The sequence below is a fragment of the Muscardinus avellanarius genome, assembly GCF_963383645.1.
Source record: "Muscardinus avellanarius genome assembly, chromosome: 20".
NCBI classification, from domain to species: domain Eukaryota; kingdom Metazoa; phylum Chordata; class Mammalia; order Rodentia; family Gliridae; genus Muscardinus; species Muscardinus avellanarius.
Window position 1 is genome coordinate 15,890,721 of NC_137806.1, and position 15,936 is coordinate 15,906,656.

The 15,936-nt window shown below is 39.0% G+C and overlaps 1 protein-coding gene across 1 annotated transcript in view; it reads left to right on the forward strand.

Moving 5' to 3' along the window:
* CUBN (cubilin) overlaps positions 1-15,936 on the forward strand; it is a gene marked incomplete at both ends in the record, with an annotated part of 282,744 nt that overhangs the window by 16,512 nt on the left and 250,296 nt on the right. Inside the window, 6 exons of the mRNA XM_080716933.1 lie at positions 1,217-1,348; positions 3,138-3,233; positions 4,894-5,012; positions 6,201-6,387; positions 8,447-8,559; positions 11,750-11,984. Of these exons, the coding sequence (XP_080573059.1) occupies positions 1,217-1,348; positions 3,138-3,233; positions 4,894-5,012; positions 6,201-6,387; positions 8,447-8,559; positions 11,750-11,984 (882 nt within the window). The remainder of the gene's footprint in view (positions 1-1,216; positions 1,349-3,137; positions 3,234-4,893; positions 5,013-6,200; positions 6,388-8,446; positions 8,560-11,749; positions 11,985-15,936) is intronic.

The window sequence follows — 15,936 nt, forward strand, 5'->3', positions numbered from 1 at the left end:
AACAGTTGCAAATAGAGGTAGAACGTTTGTCTAAAACTGTACCAGAGTCAAACTTTGGGGCAGGGTTAGCCTAGAGTTTAAAGATTTAACCTTATATTGCTGTGGTCCTCAACTGACCAGACATGCTGTCAAGACACATGTACTCTAGCCTTACATTTACACCAGCCAAGTGTTTGCACACTCGGGTAAAATTTTGCCTTGCTTTACTATTTTTAATTTTAAAATGGGATCATTTGCAGAGGGCCTCACTAAATTGCTGACATGGATCTCAAACCCGTGATCCTCCTTTCTCAACCTCCCAAGTACTGGGGTTACAGGTGTGCACTACTTTACCTGGCTAAGGATTCTTTGACCTCTCTGTATCTGCAGTCCAGATGTCTGGGTGTGTGCTTTGAGCACCCTGTGTCCTCGCTGTACGTGGAGATATCCAACTCTATCAGAGCTCTACAGAGATCTCTGGGGGAGCCCGTATCCTGCGTTGCAGGAAGCAGTCTTTGTACTCAGAGACCGCCTACCTCACTGTGTGAATCACCATCACCCATTCAAAACATTGTAAGCTGCCTACTGTGGACCAACATTGTCCTGGGTGCACTGGCGAGCCATGGCCAGACTTCAGGGCGTTCCCAAGGCTCTCTACTCCCTGGATGTTATTAGAAAGTAGAACATGAATCTATATATCAGCAGCCATTCTTTAGGAAATCCTTAAGGCACTGTGTAAGTGCGAGCAATTGTTATTTTAATTCTTGTAACTACAACACAACACATCATGGTAGGAATTGGGTATTACCTGCATTTTTTCACATATGAAATCGAGGCTTAGAGAGGTCAAATAACTTTCCCAGGACTTCAGAGGTTTTAAGTAATGTGGATTCAAACCCAGATCTGCCTGGCTCTGGATCTGAGTTGAGTTGCCACAACTCTGCCTCACCAAGGAACCCCACACAGCTACCTCCTCACTTGGTGACTTCTGGTTTGGTGGTTTCCTTCATGTTATGGGTTTAGATTTTGCAAAACTAGAAAAAAATTGAGGTAACATTCAGTGACTTCCCACTCTTAGTGCTTGGTGACAAGTAAAACTTGCAAATAGCCACAATCTTGAAGGTCAGTTACCAAAGAGTAGAGCCAGTTTTCTATGTTTTTAACTCTGGTTAAAACTCTTGTTTTAACTCTTTCAACCCTACAGAGCTAATCTTTCAAGTCATCTATTTTTTTCTAGGCTGGCATGGAAATGGATATGATTGTCAAGATGTCAATGAATGTGAAATCAATAACGGCGGCTGCTCTCTCCTTCCGCTCGTTGGGTGTGTGAACACCCCTGGATCTTTCAGCTGTGAGGACTGCCCGCCAGGTACCGCTCTAGCTTTCCTGCCACCATTACCAGAAGTACACACATCTGAAAACAGAATCTCGGGCTCCATTTTATTTTATTTTTTTAGATCAAATACATTTTTTTAATTTTTTTTTTTACTGGTGCACTGTATTCATACATCATAGTGGGATACAAACTTTTGTAGACATACATGCACACCTCGCCCAGTCAGCCCCCATAATAGACATATAGAAAGGTTTATCCAATAGCTATAGAATACATATTCTTTTCAAATGTACATGGCACATTCCCCAGGATAGTGATATGACAGTTTTGTATGTGTGTGCGTGTGTGTGCGTGTGTATGTATTTGTGTGTGGGGTTTGAAGCCAGGAGCATTTTACCTCTGAGCTACACCCATAGCCCTATTTTATTTTTTTATTTGGAAAACAGGAGCTCAGTAAGTTTCTGAGGCTGGCTTTAAATCTGGGACCCTACTATCTTAGCATTCTAAATACCAGAATTATAGACATGTGCCACCACACCCAGTTTATATGTTTTAAATATGCTTTTATTGTTTTATGGTAATGAAACATCATTTTGAGGTTCAATGTGATAGAAATATACATGTACTCAGCACCTGGTTAAATGTGATTGCCGTCTAGGATAATAAACTGAACCATAGAAACATTTTACTTGCTATTTCAGGACACAGTAGTATCACTACATTATAAGAAAGAAATAAAGGATGTAGCCAGTGGTAGTGTACCAGCCTGGCATGTGAAAGGTCCTGGGCTCAAGCTGCAGTGCTGCAAATCAATTGACTAATGAATTAATTTTAATACAATAGCAAACAATAAGCCTCTGAAAATTGACATGGTGCAGAATTTAAACATTTTTCTGTGTGAATCTCAGATCTACAGCTTTATTATTCCCACATAATTTATTAATGTATTTATGGAAAGTTTTACATTTAAGGTTTACCAAGTTGCAGGCATATAATACATGTTATTTTCCTTTGTTTTCTGGGAACAAGTCATTGCTGCCACTCTCTAACGTGAACCGAATTAGTACCAAGAAGTTCAGAGAGTCCTAAGGGATAGACTGAAACCTTGGCTTCATAATAACATAAAGTGACAGTATTTTGAAGTTCTCCAACAATTTACCTCTAAGAATGAGTCACTGAAATTGAGATGTCAACTTCTTTGTGTCAGCCCTAAGTCTACCTGTAGTAGACTTAGTAGTTTAGCACATATAGCTTTTTTTATTAAAATAATCTAGAACATTGTTTACAAAGCCAGTACTAATTATTGTCACTCCTTTCCTCAATTATAGAATTGTATTTGTTTATGACACTTTATATATTCATATCTTCTAGTTTGATGACGGATTCTTAGCTTATCATTCTCTTTCTCCCATATTATTATTATTTATTATTATTATTATTATTATTATTATTATTATTTTGGTGGTACTGGGGTTCCTGGAAGCCCTTCTACCGCCGGGCTACACTCCCAGACCTATTTTATATTTTTAAAATTTGAACCAGCGCAATCCTCCTGTCTCTGCCTCCCAAGTGTGAGGATTGCAAGCGTGCGCCACCACGCCCGGCTCCCATATTATTTTTTTAAATTTTCTTTTTCTTTTTGTTGTGGTATTGGGGCATTCTACCTCTGAACAGGGTCTCACTAAGTTCCTGAGGCTGGTCTTGAACCTGTGATCCTCCTGTTTCTGCCTCGAAAGTGCTCAGATTAGAGGCATGTACCATCATACCTGGCTTCTCCCGTATCCTGACATTATTCCTCACTCCCCCTCTCTGCTTTGATCAGGGTATGAAGGCGACGGAAGAGTGTGTGTCCTCACAGACATCTGCTTGACCAACAATGGAGGCTGCCACCCACAAGCATCCTGTTCCTCGTCTTCAGGTAATGCCTCATTTCTCTCTTTGGACTTGCATCTCTTAATACAACCCTGGAAAACAATCCAACATTTAAAATACAGAGTCCTGCCGGGCGTGGTGGTGCACACTTGAAATCCCCGCGCTTGGGAGGCAGAGACAGGAGGATCGCGCAGGTTCAAAGCCAGCCGCACTGGCTTAAGAGACCCTGTTTCCAAATAAAAATATTAAAAATAGGTCTGGGAGTGTAGCCCAGAGGTAGAAGGGTTTCCAGGAACCCCAGTACCACCCAAAAAATAAATAAATAAAATAAAATACAGAATCTAGCCAGGCGTGGTGGCGCACGCTTGTAATCCCCACACTTGGGAGGTGGAGACAGGAGGATCACGCAGGTTTGAAGCCAGCCTCACTGGCTTAAGAGACCCTGTTTCCAAATAAAATATTAAAAATAGGTCTGGGAGTGTAGCCCAGAGGTAGAAGGGTTCCCACCCCAAAAAATAACAAATAAATGAATAAAAAATAAAATAAAATAAAATACAGAGTCTAGCTGGGTGTAGTGGTGCATGCTTGTAAACCCTGCATTTGGGAGGCTCAAACAGGAGGATTGAGGTTCTCAGACAGCCTCCCCTACTTAGTGAGGCCCTTTGCAACTTAGTGAGACTCTGTTTCAAAATTAAAAAAAAAAAATAGAGCTGGAGGTATAGCTCGGAGGTAGAATGTCCCTGGGTTTCATCCTCAGTGCCGCAAAATAAATCCATAAACAAACAAACAAACAAAAAACAAACTGGGCATGGTGGCTCATCCTTGTAATTCCAGCATTTGGGAGGTTGAGAAAAGAGGATCGCAATTCGAGGACAGCCTCAGTTACTACTTAGTGAGGCCCTATACCACTCAGTGAGACCCTGTTTCAAGATAAAGAATAAAAAAATAGGGTTGGTGTGACACCTGGAGGTAGAATGCCCCTGGATTCCAATCCCAGTACCACACAAAAATAAATAAATAAATAAATAAATAAATAAATAAATAAACACAACAGAATCTGTTGTCCTCCAAATTCTTATTCAAGAACCCAAATAACCCATTCTTATTCATAAAACCACACAATCCATGTCCTAAAACCACATACTTGCTTTCTTAAAAGTGCAATCAAGTTTTAGTGATACACTTTAATTTGATTTGCTTTCATTTAATTTAAAATTATTTTTCATAATTTAATTTAGTAATTATTTCCCATGGTAATTAAGCCACGTATGCAATTCATTACTGTGTTCCAACAAACAAGAAGGAGAAAAGGAAGAAAGAGGAAATGCCACCTCCCTTCACGGACTCTCATCTCTGCTGTTGGCTAGAATGGAGCCACGTGGCTAAGCCTGGCTGCAAAGGGAGTCTGGGAAGTGTAGTCTTTATTTCAGGCATCACGAATCCAGTTGAAATAAATAGTTCCATACTAATGAAGGAAAAACGAATCAATTCACATATAAATTCACATGGCAATGTTTACTAGCATTTTTAATAAAAAAAAAACAGAAAGTAAAAACTCTAATATTTTCTCCTTATACCTCGTCCTGTCTGCCTGCAGGAACATGTAGACCTGATGCTGGTGGAGTCTGACCCAGATGCCAAAGCCCAAGTTTAGACTGAGAAGGATGCTGTGTTTAATTTACACTTCTGTTTTTATTTCTAAACAGGTTTCTTGCCTCTCTGCACCTGTCCCCCAGGATATACTGGAAACGGCTATGGGCCAAATGGATGCCTGCAGCTCAGTAACATTTGCCTAAGTCACCCCTGTGTAAATGGTCAATGCACAGTGAGTCCTTTGTTCTTCCTGGGGAGACAGGGCCCTTGATAATTTTAGTTTCACTTCAAGAAATACATTTTTATATGATTCATGAGTTTTAAGATAATGATTCATGTTTAAGATAAGAAACAATGAATAACTCTCAGATACTTGGTAGGTCGTAGCTTTATTTTCTAGGCTAAAACTGTTTTTTAAAAAAATCTCAGCGATATACAAAATAGTAAATAAAGCCTATAGTTTGGTTCAAATAAATGTGGCTACTTAAAGCCAGGCGTGGTGTTGTATGCCTGTAATCCCAGTACTTGGGAGGCAGAGACAGGAGGATTACGGATTTGAGGCCAGTCTCAGTAGTGTGGCAAGACTCTCAGAGACCTAGCAAGACACTGTTTCTGAAATAAGTGAGGAAGCCGGCGCGGTGGGCACGCTGGTCATCCCCGCGCTTGGGAGGCGGAGACAGGAGGATCGCAGGTTCGAGGCCAGCCTCAGCTACTGAGCGAGGCTCTCGGCAACTCAGTGAGACCCTGTTTCCAAATAAAATACAAAATAGGTCTGGGAGTATAGCCCAGGGGTAGAAAGCCTCTGGGCTCCACCCCCAGTACCACAAAAAAAAAAAAAAAGGTAAGGAAATAAAAGTGCTGGAGGTGTACCTTAGAGATTTAACACCCCTGGATTCAATCTCTAGTACCACAAACAACAACAATATCAACAACAACAACAAAATCATGACTACATATTCTTAGTAACTATTACTGATACTTTTTTTTGCAGTTACTGGAGATAGAACCCAGGGGCATTCTACTTCTGAGGAACATCTTTATTTTGAAACAGGGTCTCCTGTGTTACAAAGGGCCTCACTAAGTAGCTGAAGCTGCCTGCAAACTGCCATCCTTCGGTCTCAAGAAAATGGGCAAGGAGGAGGATCTCCGGACAGACTGTTGCAGAGTGATACTTGTAATCATTCTGGATGACAGACGGGTTGCCTGTGATCCTCGGCCTCCCAAAGGCTGGGATCACAAGCCTGCGCCACCTCACCAGGCTTTATTGATACTTTTTAATTATTAGTTGGTCTACTGAAAAATACTTGATGTAGTTCAGCTCCTGTTAAATAATCTTGTAACGTCACTTTTCTTTGCCATTTGGATGATTCTGGCCCCTGGCTTTCCACCTGTTTGATGGCCTTATGCTTCTTCCCCGTAGGACACAGTGTCTGGTTATGTGTGTGAGTGTGAATCAGGCTGGGCTGGCGTCAACTGTACGGAGAACGTCAACGAGTGTCTGAGCAGTCCCTGTCTGAATGGGGGCACTTGTATCGACGGCATCAATGCGTTCAGTTGTGAATGCACAAGTTCCTGGACCGGATCTCACTGTCAGATTCCTCAGCAAAGTATATCACCATTTTTTTTAAAGTAAACTTCTATTGGTATATTATAATTGCATATCATAGTGAGGTACAGTGTGATAAAAATATACATGCATGCACACAATACTTAGTATGTTTCCCTTCAGGCCCCACCCCATTTCTTCCCCTTCCTTGTCTACGTCATTAAGATTGGTATTGTTCATTTTGTGTATGTACATAGCATTATTTTATTTGTCAGTGTTATTGGTACATTGTAAATATACATCATAGTGAGATTCAGAGTGATAGAAACAGACATGTATAGAACATTCACTGCGTGTTTCCCTCCAGGTCTCACCCCGCTCTCTTGCCCTCCCATAGGCAATAGCATTGGTGCAGATAACTTCATATACAAACCCAGAATTATTGAACTCTTTCGGCATGGAATCCCTTTCTTCTCCCATCTCCCTCTCTCAATCTCCTCCCGCTCTCCTAGTGATCCCCTCGTGTGTCTGGAGTCCTCGTTGTTTCCTGGTTTCTCTCTGGCTTCTATGTCTCAGGTCACTGTTTCTTATACCGCAGGTCTCACAGCCTGAAAGGATCACTCTGCAAGGCGTCTGTCTAGAGAGCCTCCTCCTTGGCCCACTTGCCTGTCCAGTTGCTCAGATGCTAAGAACTAAATTTTCTTTGTAGACATGGTATAGAACTCCTGTAGTAAATATTTATAAACTTAAATTTGAAGCCATAAAATATTTTTAAAGATAATTAAAGGAATAGTTGCCATTTTCATTATGTCCTTTGTGAATTTAAAATATGCAGCGTTTCTAGGTGTGGTGGCACACACCTGTAATCCAAGTGCTTGGGAAACTGAGACAGGAGGATCACAGGTTTACAGTCAACCTCAGAAACTTAGGTCCTCTGCAACTCAGACTCTGCTTCAAAATAAAAAAATAAAAGAAAATAGGACTGAGGATGTAGCTAAGAGGTAGGATGTCCCTGGGTTTAATTTCCAGTACCACAAAAAGATAAATAAATAAAAGATGCGATGTTATTGTCCTTTGTAGTTATCTAAGGGGACATTTTCCCTAGAGCAGCCCTCTAATTTTCCTAGAATACTTCATGTAATCATGTCTCTTGCTCTGGACTATGCACTGGTTGCCCATTGCCTCTTAAGTAGAAATTGGGATTGTTCTTCAATTTTCTGCTCTAGCCAGCTTCCACTCTACCCACCTGGCCTTGTTCTTCACTAGTTCCCCAGAATTACTCTCATTCCAGCTGAACACCACCTTCCTCTCGCTGCATGACTCCCTGTGTTTCTGTGAATACTTCCACTGAGCTCTTTGATTTGGATATTTCTTCATTCCGTACCCCATCCAGATTATTTCCTTGTTTCCCATAAGTTCCTCAGGAGTTCTTCACATCCAACCTTTTCTAAGTCTATTCTGCCCATTCTACCCCTCACTTATTAATTCTGATTCTGAATCAACATATGGATTGAGATGTTACTTTGTGTTCAAGACAGTGGTAACCCCTGTGAGAAAACATGTAAGCATATGACAGTTTCTCCATTTATCTGCTTATTTTTTCATTTGGGAGACACAATGTACACAAACGGCATAAAAGATAAAGCTATGAGCCAGGTGCGAGGCGCACACCTGCAATCTCAGTACTTGGGAGGCGGAGACAGGAGGATCACAGGTTTGCAGCCAGCCTCAGCAACTTAAGCCAGACACTCACCAACTTAGTAAAATACTATTTCAAAACAAAACAAAAAGAAGAGATGAGAGTATAGCTTAGAAGTAGAATTCCCCTGGAACCAACAAAGGAAAAAAATGAAAGTAAAAAAAAACAAAAGGCACCGAAGCTATGAACTACATGGTGCGCGGTAAAGTCAAGCTTCGTCGAGGGCCAGAGAATGTGAGCCAACGAAGAGCGCAGGCGGTCGTGGGAGGCTGGCGGGATGTCCACTAGTCTTTGAGTGAGAGGCAGGGTTTGTCTGGGTGTTGACAGAAAGGGGCACAGAAGAGAGCATGGCGGGCTCCCGTTGCCTGTACTCTCTTTCAGGGGTCTGTGGAAAGCACACTCCTGGCGTTTTCTTTTGCAGTGTGTGGAGGGTCCCTCTCAGAGATGAATGGGAGCATTAGCTACAGGAGCCCAGACACGAGCTATACTCATGATGTTAACTGCTTCTGGGTGATCCGAACTGAAGAGAGCAAGGTGAGTATAGTAGTTACTGTCCAAATGCAGATTTTATTTAAATATGTAACAGATTATTTGAATATACATCACATAGAGTGCATATAATAATGACAATTATCATAGACTGAGCACTTACTCCATGCCAAGCTTTGGGCTAGATGTTCTGCCTTCTTTTCTCTAGCCTTTTACTATCTCTCTCCTCCATGAAATAATGGAAAGAAGGCAAGAGAAGCTCTGTAGGGTTTTTCTTTGAACATTACGTAGTTGTCATTGGAATAGGTGAGTTTCAAAGTTAGGTTTATGTGGTCCCAGAGTCCATGCTTTGTCTGGTAACAAATGGCTCCCCACTCTAAGTGACCAGCTGCAATCCAGTAATTCATTTGTAAAGTCATATTGTTGTTGAGACAGCATTGTTTTAATATGGTCCTTCATCTCATTATTATGTGATTTATTGGGCAAAACTGGTGACTGATATTAAGATAGCTTTCTTATCAAATGTCTTCTCTGTACCAGGTACTGTTTTGCATGGGTCATGTATATCATCATGGCTTTTTATTTTATAATCATAAATATGAGTTATTATCCTTATTTTATTTTATTTTATTTTATTGTGGTGCTGGGGGTGGAACCCAGAGGCTTTCTACCTCTGGGCTATACTCCCAGCCCTATTTTATATTTTATTTTGAAACAGGGTCTCATTAAGTTGCTGAAAGCCTCACTAAGTAGCTGAGGCTGGTTTCAAACCTGCGCGATCCTCCTGTCTCAGCCTCCCAAGCGCGGGGATTACAAGCGTGCGCCACCATGCCCGGCTTATCCTCATTTGATATATGAGAAATGGCTCCGTAGGCTCCACTGAGAAATTTGCCCAGGTGTATGTGGTTTGTAAGTGGCATGCAGTCACCCAACCCTAGGCCATTTGACACAAAGCTTGTGACTCTGAGCTGCTACACAAACACTCTTAAAATTAAGATTTGAAGCTGGGCATGGTTTTCATGCCTGTAATCCCAGTACTTGGGAAGCTAAGACAAGAGAATTGCAGGTTTGAAGTCAGCCTTGACAACCTAGCAAGAAAATCAGCAACCTGAGACCCTGTTTCAAAATTTAAAAGGATTAATATTGGGCTGAGGTTGTAGCTCAGAGGTAGAATGACCCCAAATTCAATCCTCAGAATCACAAGGGAAAAAAAAGAAAGAAAAATCTGAGCCCAAGGTTTTTCGTGCTATTACCCCAACATGGATTACTCAGATTTCTAAGTGTTTGTTTCTCAATAAACTTTTGAACTCATTAAAATAAAGTGATAAGTCTATACAGATAAGATTTTCCTTGAATTTCTATTAATTTTTTCAACCAATTAATATTACATGGGATATTGTACAAGGGTTAGAAACATTATTTTCCCCTGAAGAGGGAGGGTTCTTTGGAGTCTGGTAACCCCACAATAGAATAAATTCTAAAATAAATTTTCTAGTAGGTACATTATGTGAATTTTCTTCCTTCCATTTACCTCTTGTCAATGTGAATTCCATTTCTTGACATTGAAAACCTCTTTTTATCAAGAAAAAAATCCTATGTGAAAAACTTGTAATGTTTATTGTCAATTTGTAAAGAAATTTATCATTTTTTCTTGTTTATTGTGGTCATATATCTTTCTCCTCTCACCATAATGTATATAATACAGTAGAAAATATATACAAATCAGGATAATTTTGTTAATTAAAAATTATTTGATTATCATTTAAATTAATATTTAATGTTAATTAACATTTATTTGATTTTCATTTAAATTGCTTCAGGTCACAAAATAATATAATGATGGGCAACAGATCTTAAAAATACCCTAGCAGAGAATTTCAAAAATCTCCTGAAATTCCTTTTTCATTAGCGGAATATTATTCTGGTGAAAGTTAAACTGTCTTGTTTTGGTTGTTTGTTTTAAATGAGGTCATCAGTACAAAATCATTATGTTATAGTATGTTATGATACTGTATTTGAAATCTGAACATTCTAATACTTTACCTCAGAGACGCAATTTCATATTTCTTCTCTTCTACTTGTATGCTCAGCACTTTTAATTTTCTCTTCATCTTTTTATGTGTGTATGATTTTGAAGTTCGAACTCAGGGAAATTCTACCCCTGAGCTATATACCTCAGCCATATTTTATTTTTTATTTTGAAACAGGGTCTCACTTTTTCGATTGCCTTCTTCCCATTCTATACTCTTGGCATTTTTCTCCCTTTGATGATATGCAGAATCCTTTAATGATATCTGCCCTCTTGCAGTCTTTTTGCATGTCTACCCCAAGCCCACTCAGCCTCCACCTGAGTATGTCAATCTGAGCCGGGCGGGCCTCTGAGACCTCTGTAAGCTCAGCATTCCTGAGGGCCATGAAGAATGAATGTACATGTATATAATGTGCCCTTCAAGGTTGTCGGGGATCAGGGTTTAGATTCTTGTGAATGGCAATATTAGCCAGTTAAATTTAAATCAAGGTCATTTTTCAAATGATAAACTCATTTCACTGATTTAGAAAGTCAGACATATATTTTTAAAAATATAATTTTATTGGCTCATTGTAATCACACATCATAATGAAGTTGAGAGTGATTGGCCATACATTTGAGGAAACTGCATTTGATATATCTGATACTTTAGTGAAACTAAGTAAATAAATCTTATTGAGATTTTTAAATTGACATGTTTATACATATTTATGAGCTATATTCTGATAACTTGATACCCGTATACAATATGTAATGATCAAACCAGGGCAATTAATATTTGTATCTTCATCGAGACTTTTTGATATATTTTGATATTAATTGGAGTTTGGTCTTAGCAATTTTCTAACAGGAGCCCTTTTACTCCGTAGAATTGCTATACATAGAGCCGGGCGTGATGGCGCACACTTGTAATCCCTGCACTTGGGAGGTGGAGACAGGAGGATCGCGCAGGTTCAAAGCCAGCTGCGCTGGCTTAAGAGACCTTGTTTCCAAATTTTAAAAAGTATAAAATAGGTCTGGAAGTTTAGCCCAGAGGAAGAAGGGTTTCCAGAAACCCCAGTACCACCAAAGAAAAAAAAATTGCTATACATATTGGTGTGTAATTAGGAAATAGTAGATACACAAATGCTTTCTGGTTGGTAGGAGAAATACTTTAGAATTAACATGGAAATGCAAAATAACGTATTGTGGCTTTTACATTTTCAGGTCCTGCGTATCACCTTCACCTTTTTCCAGTTAGACTTGGTGAGCGGCTGTCCCCACGAGTTTCTCCAGGTTCATGATGGAGACTCCTCGGCAGCTTTTCTCCTGGGGAAGTTCTGTGGCTCCACACTCCCGCAGGAACTCCTCAGCAGCGACCGTGCTCTCTATTTTCATCTCTATTCTGACCATCTGAGAAGTGGCAGAGGCTTTGCACTGCGGTGGGAGACACAGGAACCAGGTACTCATCAACACAGGGACCATCAGAACACAATTCTGAGGGTATTATATTTTCTTGTTCAGTCTTAGGCTTTTGCATACATAACACATTTGGGGATCTAGAGATACATAATATTTCTAAAGTTACTTTAAAATCAAATAAAAAGAATTAGAATTTACTTTGCAGTCAAAGATAACAAAGTAAGGATGTATTGGAAGGGTTTAAAATACACCAGTTCTTAATGAATTCCTTCTGAGATTTCCGATTGAACGGTGTTTTTACAAGCTCTTCAAGTAAATTTACTCCAGAGAGGTCATCCAGGATGTAATCCACCCCTTAGTATTTCTTGTTCTAATGACCATTTGATAACTTGTTCTTTTTAAATTGTTGTTGTTTTGGTTTTGGTACTTGCTTTAAAAATCCACGTTAACTACAAAAACTTAAATATATCAAAATCACAATAGTGTACTGGCCCCCAAGCCATTTATCAATAAATCTGTGGATCTATTTCTGAAATTTCTTATCAAAATTTCTATTCCTCTTTCAGATCGGTTGTTACCTTGGCTTACTTGCTATAGTTTAAAATCTGGTAGAGTAAATTCTCTTAAGTTATTTTAAAATTTGTATGTCTATATATTTCTTATGGTTCACAAAAACTGCTTTTTAATTTTTATTATTTTATTATTATTATTGTTATTGGTGCATTGTAGTCATACATCTTAACGGGTACAAGATGGGCGAGGCACACGTGCACGCATCACTCGTTTGCTCTCCCCCAATTCCCACCCCGTTCCCTCCCCCTCCCTCCTTCTCATGTCTGGCTTAGAGACTGATATGTCTGTGAATGTACATCATGTACATTAGGGAATTTCCCTCTTTCCCCCTCAGGTCACCTTATTTGCTCATCTATGGTTTCTCCTTCTTTGTCTAGAGTTCCTCCTATGACCCTTTTTCTCCCTAGCTTCAGTGTATTAGGGAGAATATCCGATTTCTTACTTTTTGTGACTGACTAATCTCATTTAGTATAATGTTCTGCAGTTCTATCCATTTCCCTGCAAATGACATAATTTTGTTCTTCTTTATGGCTGAGTAAAATTCTATTGAGTATATATATATATATATATATATATATATATATATATATATATATACAATAGTTTTGTAATTCATTCATCTGTTGGTGGGCATCTTGTCTGGTTTCATAGTTTGGCTATTGTGAATTATGGACTATAAACATAGATACACATACATTAGTTTGGTAGTTTAGCTTCTATTCTTTTGGGTAGATACCCAGAAGTGGTATTGCTGGATCATATGGTAGGTTCATTCCCATTCTTCTGAGGATTCTCCATACTATTTTCCAAAGTGGTTGCACTAATTTGCAGTCCCACCAACAGTGTATTAGAGTTCCCACTTCTCCACATCCTCACAGCATTTGTTGTTGTTTGTGTTTTGAATGATGGCCATTCAGGTTGGAGTTGGGTTTCTCAGGGTAGTTTTGATTTGCATCTCTCTGATTGCTAATGATGTTGAGCATTTTTTCATGCATTTATTGACCATTTGAATTTATTTTTTGTGAAGTGTCTAATTAGTTCACTTGCCCATTTTTGATTGGTTACTTGTTTTCTTAGTGCTGAGTTTCTTGAGTTCTCTGTATATTCTAGACATTAATCCTCCATTGAAGGAATAGTTGGCAAAACTTTCCCCACTCTGTTGGCTCTTTATTAAGTTCTTGATAGTTTCCTTTGCTCTACAGAAGCTCATCAGTTTAACGAAATCCCACATACTGATCCTTTTAATTTTTTGTGCCTTTGGTATCTTCTTGAGTACGTTTTTACCTGTGCCTATGTGTTGAAGTGTTGGACCCATTACCTCTTCAAGGTCTCTTGTCTAATTTCTAAGTCTTTGGTCCATCTTGAATTGATTCTTGTGGAGGGTGAGAAAATGGGGTTTATTTCCATTTTTCTGCATCTGGCTAACCAGTTTTACCAACACCATTTGTTGAAGAAGCTATCTTTTTTATAGTGTATGTTTTTGCCTTCTTTGTAAAAAATTAGTGTGCAGATTTGTTTCCGAGGCTTCTATTTTTCTCCATTGGTCTATGTGTCTGTTTTTGTGCTAATACCATGCTGTGTGTTTTTTTTTTAATAATTGTGGTTTTGTAGTATAGCTTGAAGTCAGGCATTGTGATGCTTTCTGGATGGTTCGTGTCCTTGTTGCTGAGAACTGCTTTGGCTATTCTGTTTTTGTTGTTCCAAATGAATTTAAGGACTGATTTTTCTGTTTGTGAGGAATGATCTTGGTAATTTAATGGGTATTGCATTGAATATGTAGATTGTATGTCCAGATATACTTTGAATCAATTTACCAATCTTCCCCAGTAATCTGCTGGAATTTTGTCAGTATTGCATTCCATCTATAATTAATTTAGGAAGAAATAGTCTTTTAAAATTGAGCCACCCTATCCATTAACATGGGCTATGAATATTTAGTTATCTTTTAATTTATATTGGTGGTGCTTTATAGATTTCAATATTTATTAGTAAATATTAATATTTTACACTGCATGAAATGTTAATTTTCTAAAATTTAAGTTTCTACCTGTTGATAGTACATAGAGATACAGTATAAGCTGGATGCAATGGTGCATGCCTATAATCCTAGTACTTGGGAGGCTGAGACAGGAGGATTTCAGGTTCTAAACCCCAGCCTCTCTTTCAAAATAAAAAATAAAGTAGGGGTTTAGCTCAGAAGTAGAATGCATCTGGGTTCAATTCCCATTCCACACACTTACAAAAAAACAATGTATTTCTAAATTATTTATTTTCCATTCAAACACATTGCTAAATTATTTAGTCAGTTTAAAAGTTTTTTATAGATTCTTTTGCATTTTCATGTGGTTAAATAATCTATGAATGAAAGATATTTTTCTCTTCCTTTCCAGTCTTTGTAAATAATATATCTTTTTCTTGACTTAATGCCTTAGCTAAGACCATCAACACAGGCTGTCCCTACATTTCCGCATGCTGTGATCCTGCTATCTCAGTCTCCCAAATACTGGGATTACAAACATGACCCCTGTACTCAGCATGATTAGCTAATTATTATTCCATTTTATTAGAGTTTTTATATCTATGAAGTCATATATTTGACCTGTTTAAATAATTCTAAGCTTTTAATAATGTTCAATTGTTTTTTATTTGGTTAGTGGGTAGTTTTCTTATTAATATCTGAGACTCTTTGCCCAAACTCCAGTTACCTTTTAAAGTTTCTTTGATTTCTGGGTTGAAAGGTGTTCCATGCCTTTCCTATGCACTTTTTGTCTCAAAGGGGAACCAATTTCTTTCATACAGAGCTCTCACTCTTTCACTGGGGTTTAGATTCTGGGTGTGATGTCTCTAGACCTTCCAGGAGACAGAAGTAGAAAATGCTTTCTCCCTTTCCTCCTCCTCCTCCTCCTCCTCCTCCTCCTCCTCCTCCTCCTCCTCCTCCTCCTCCTCCTCCTCCTCCTCTGCCTCAGCCTCCTCCTCTTCCTCCTCCTCCTCCTCTGCCTCCTCCTCCTCCTCCTCCTCCTCCTCCTCCTCTTTCTCTTCCTCCTCCTCCTCCTTCTTTTCTTCCTTCTCCTCTTTTTTTTTTAATGGTTCTGGGGATTGAACCCAGGGAACTCAACTTCTTAGCTACGCCCCAGCCCTTTTTGTAAAAAAAAATTGAAACAAGGTCACACTAAGTTGAAAAGGACCTCACTAAGTGGCTGAGAACTCCTGTCTCAGCCTCAAGTACTGGATTGCAAGCATGGGCCACCATGCCCCACTAAAGAATGCTTTTTCTTAAGGGGAAAAAAATCTCATGGATTAAAAATGATTTTATAGTATATTTGAATATTAAGATTTAAGGTATATTTTTATATTTAAACTTCTTTTCTCATACACTAAAACCCTGTTTCCCAATGATATTAATGTTAGCTATATACCTA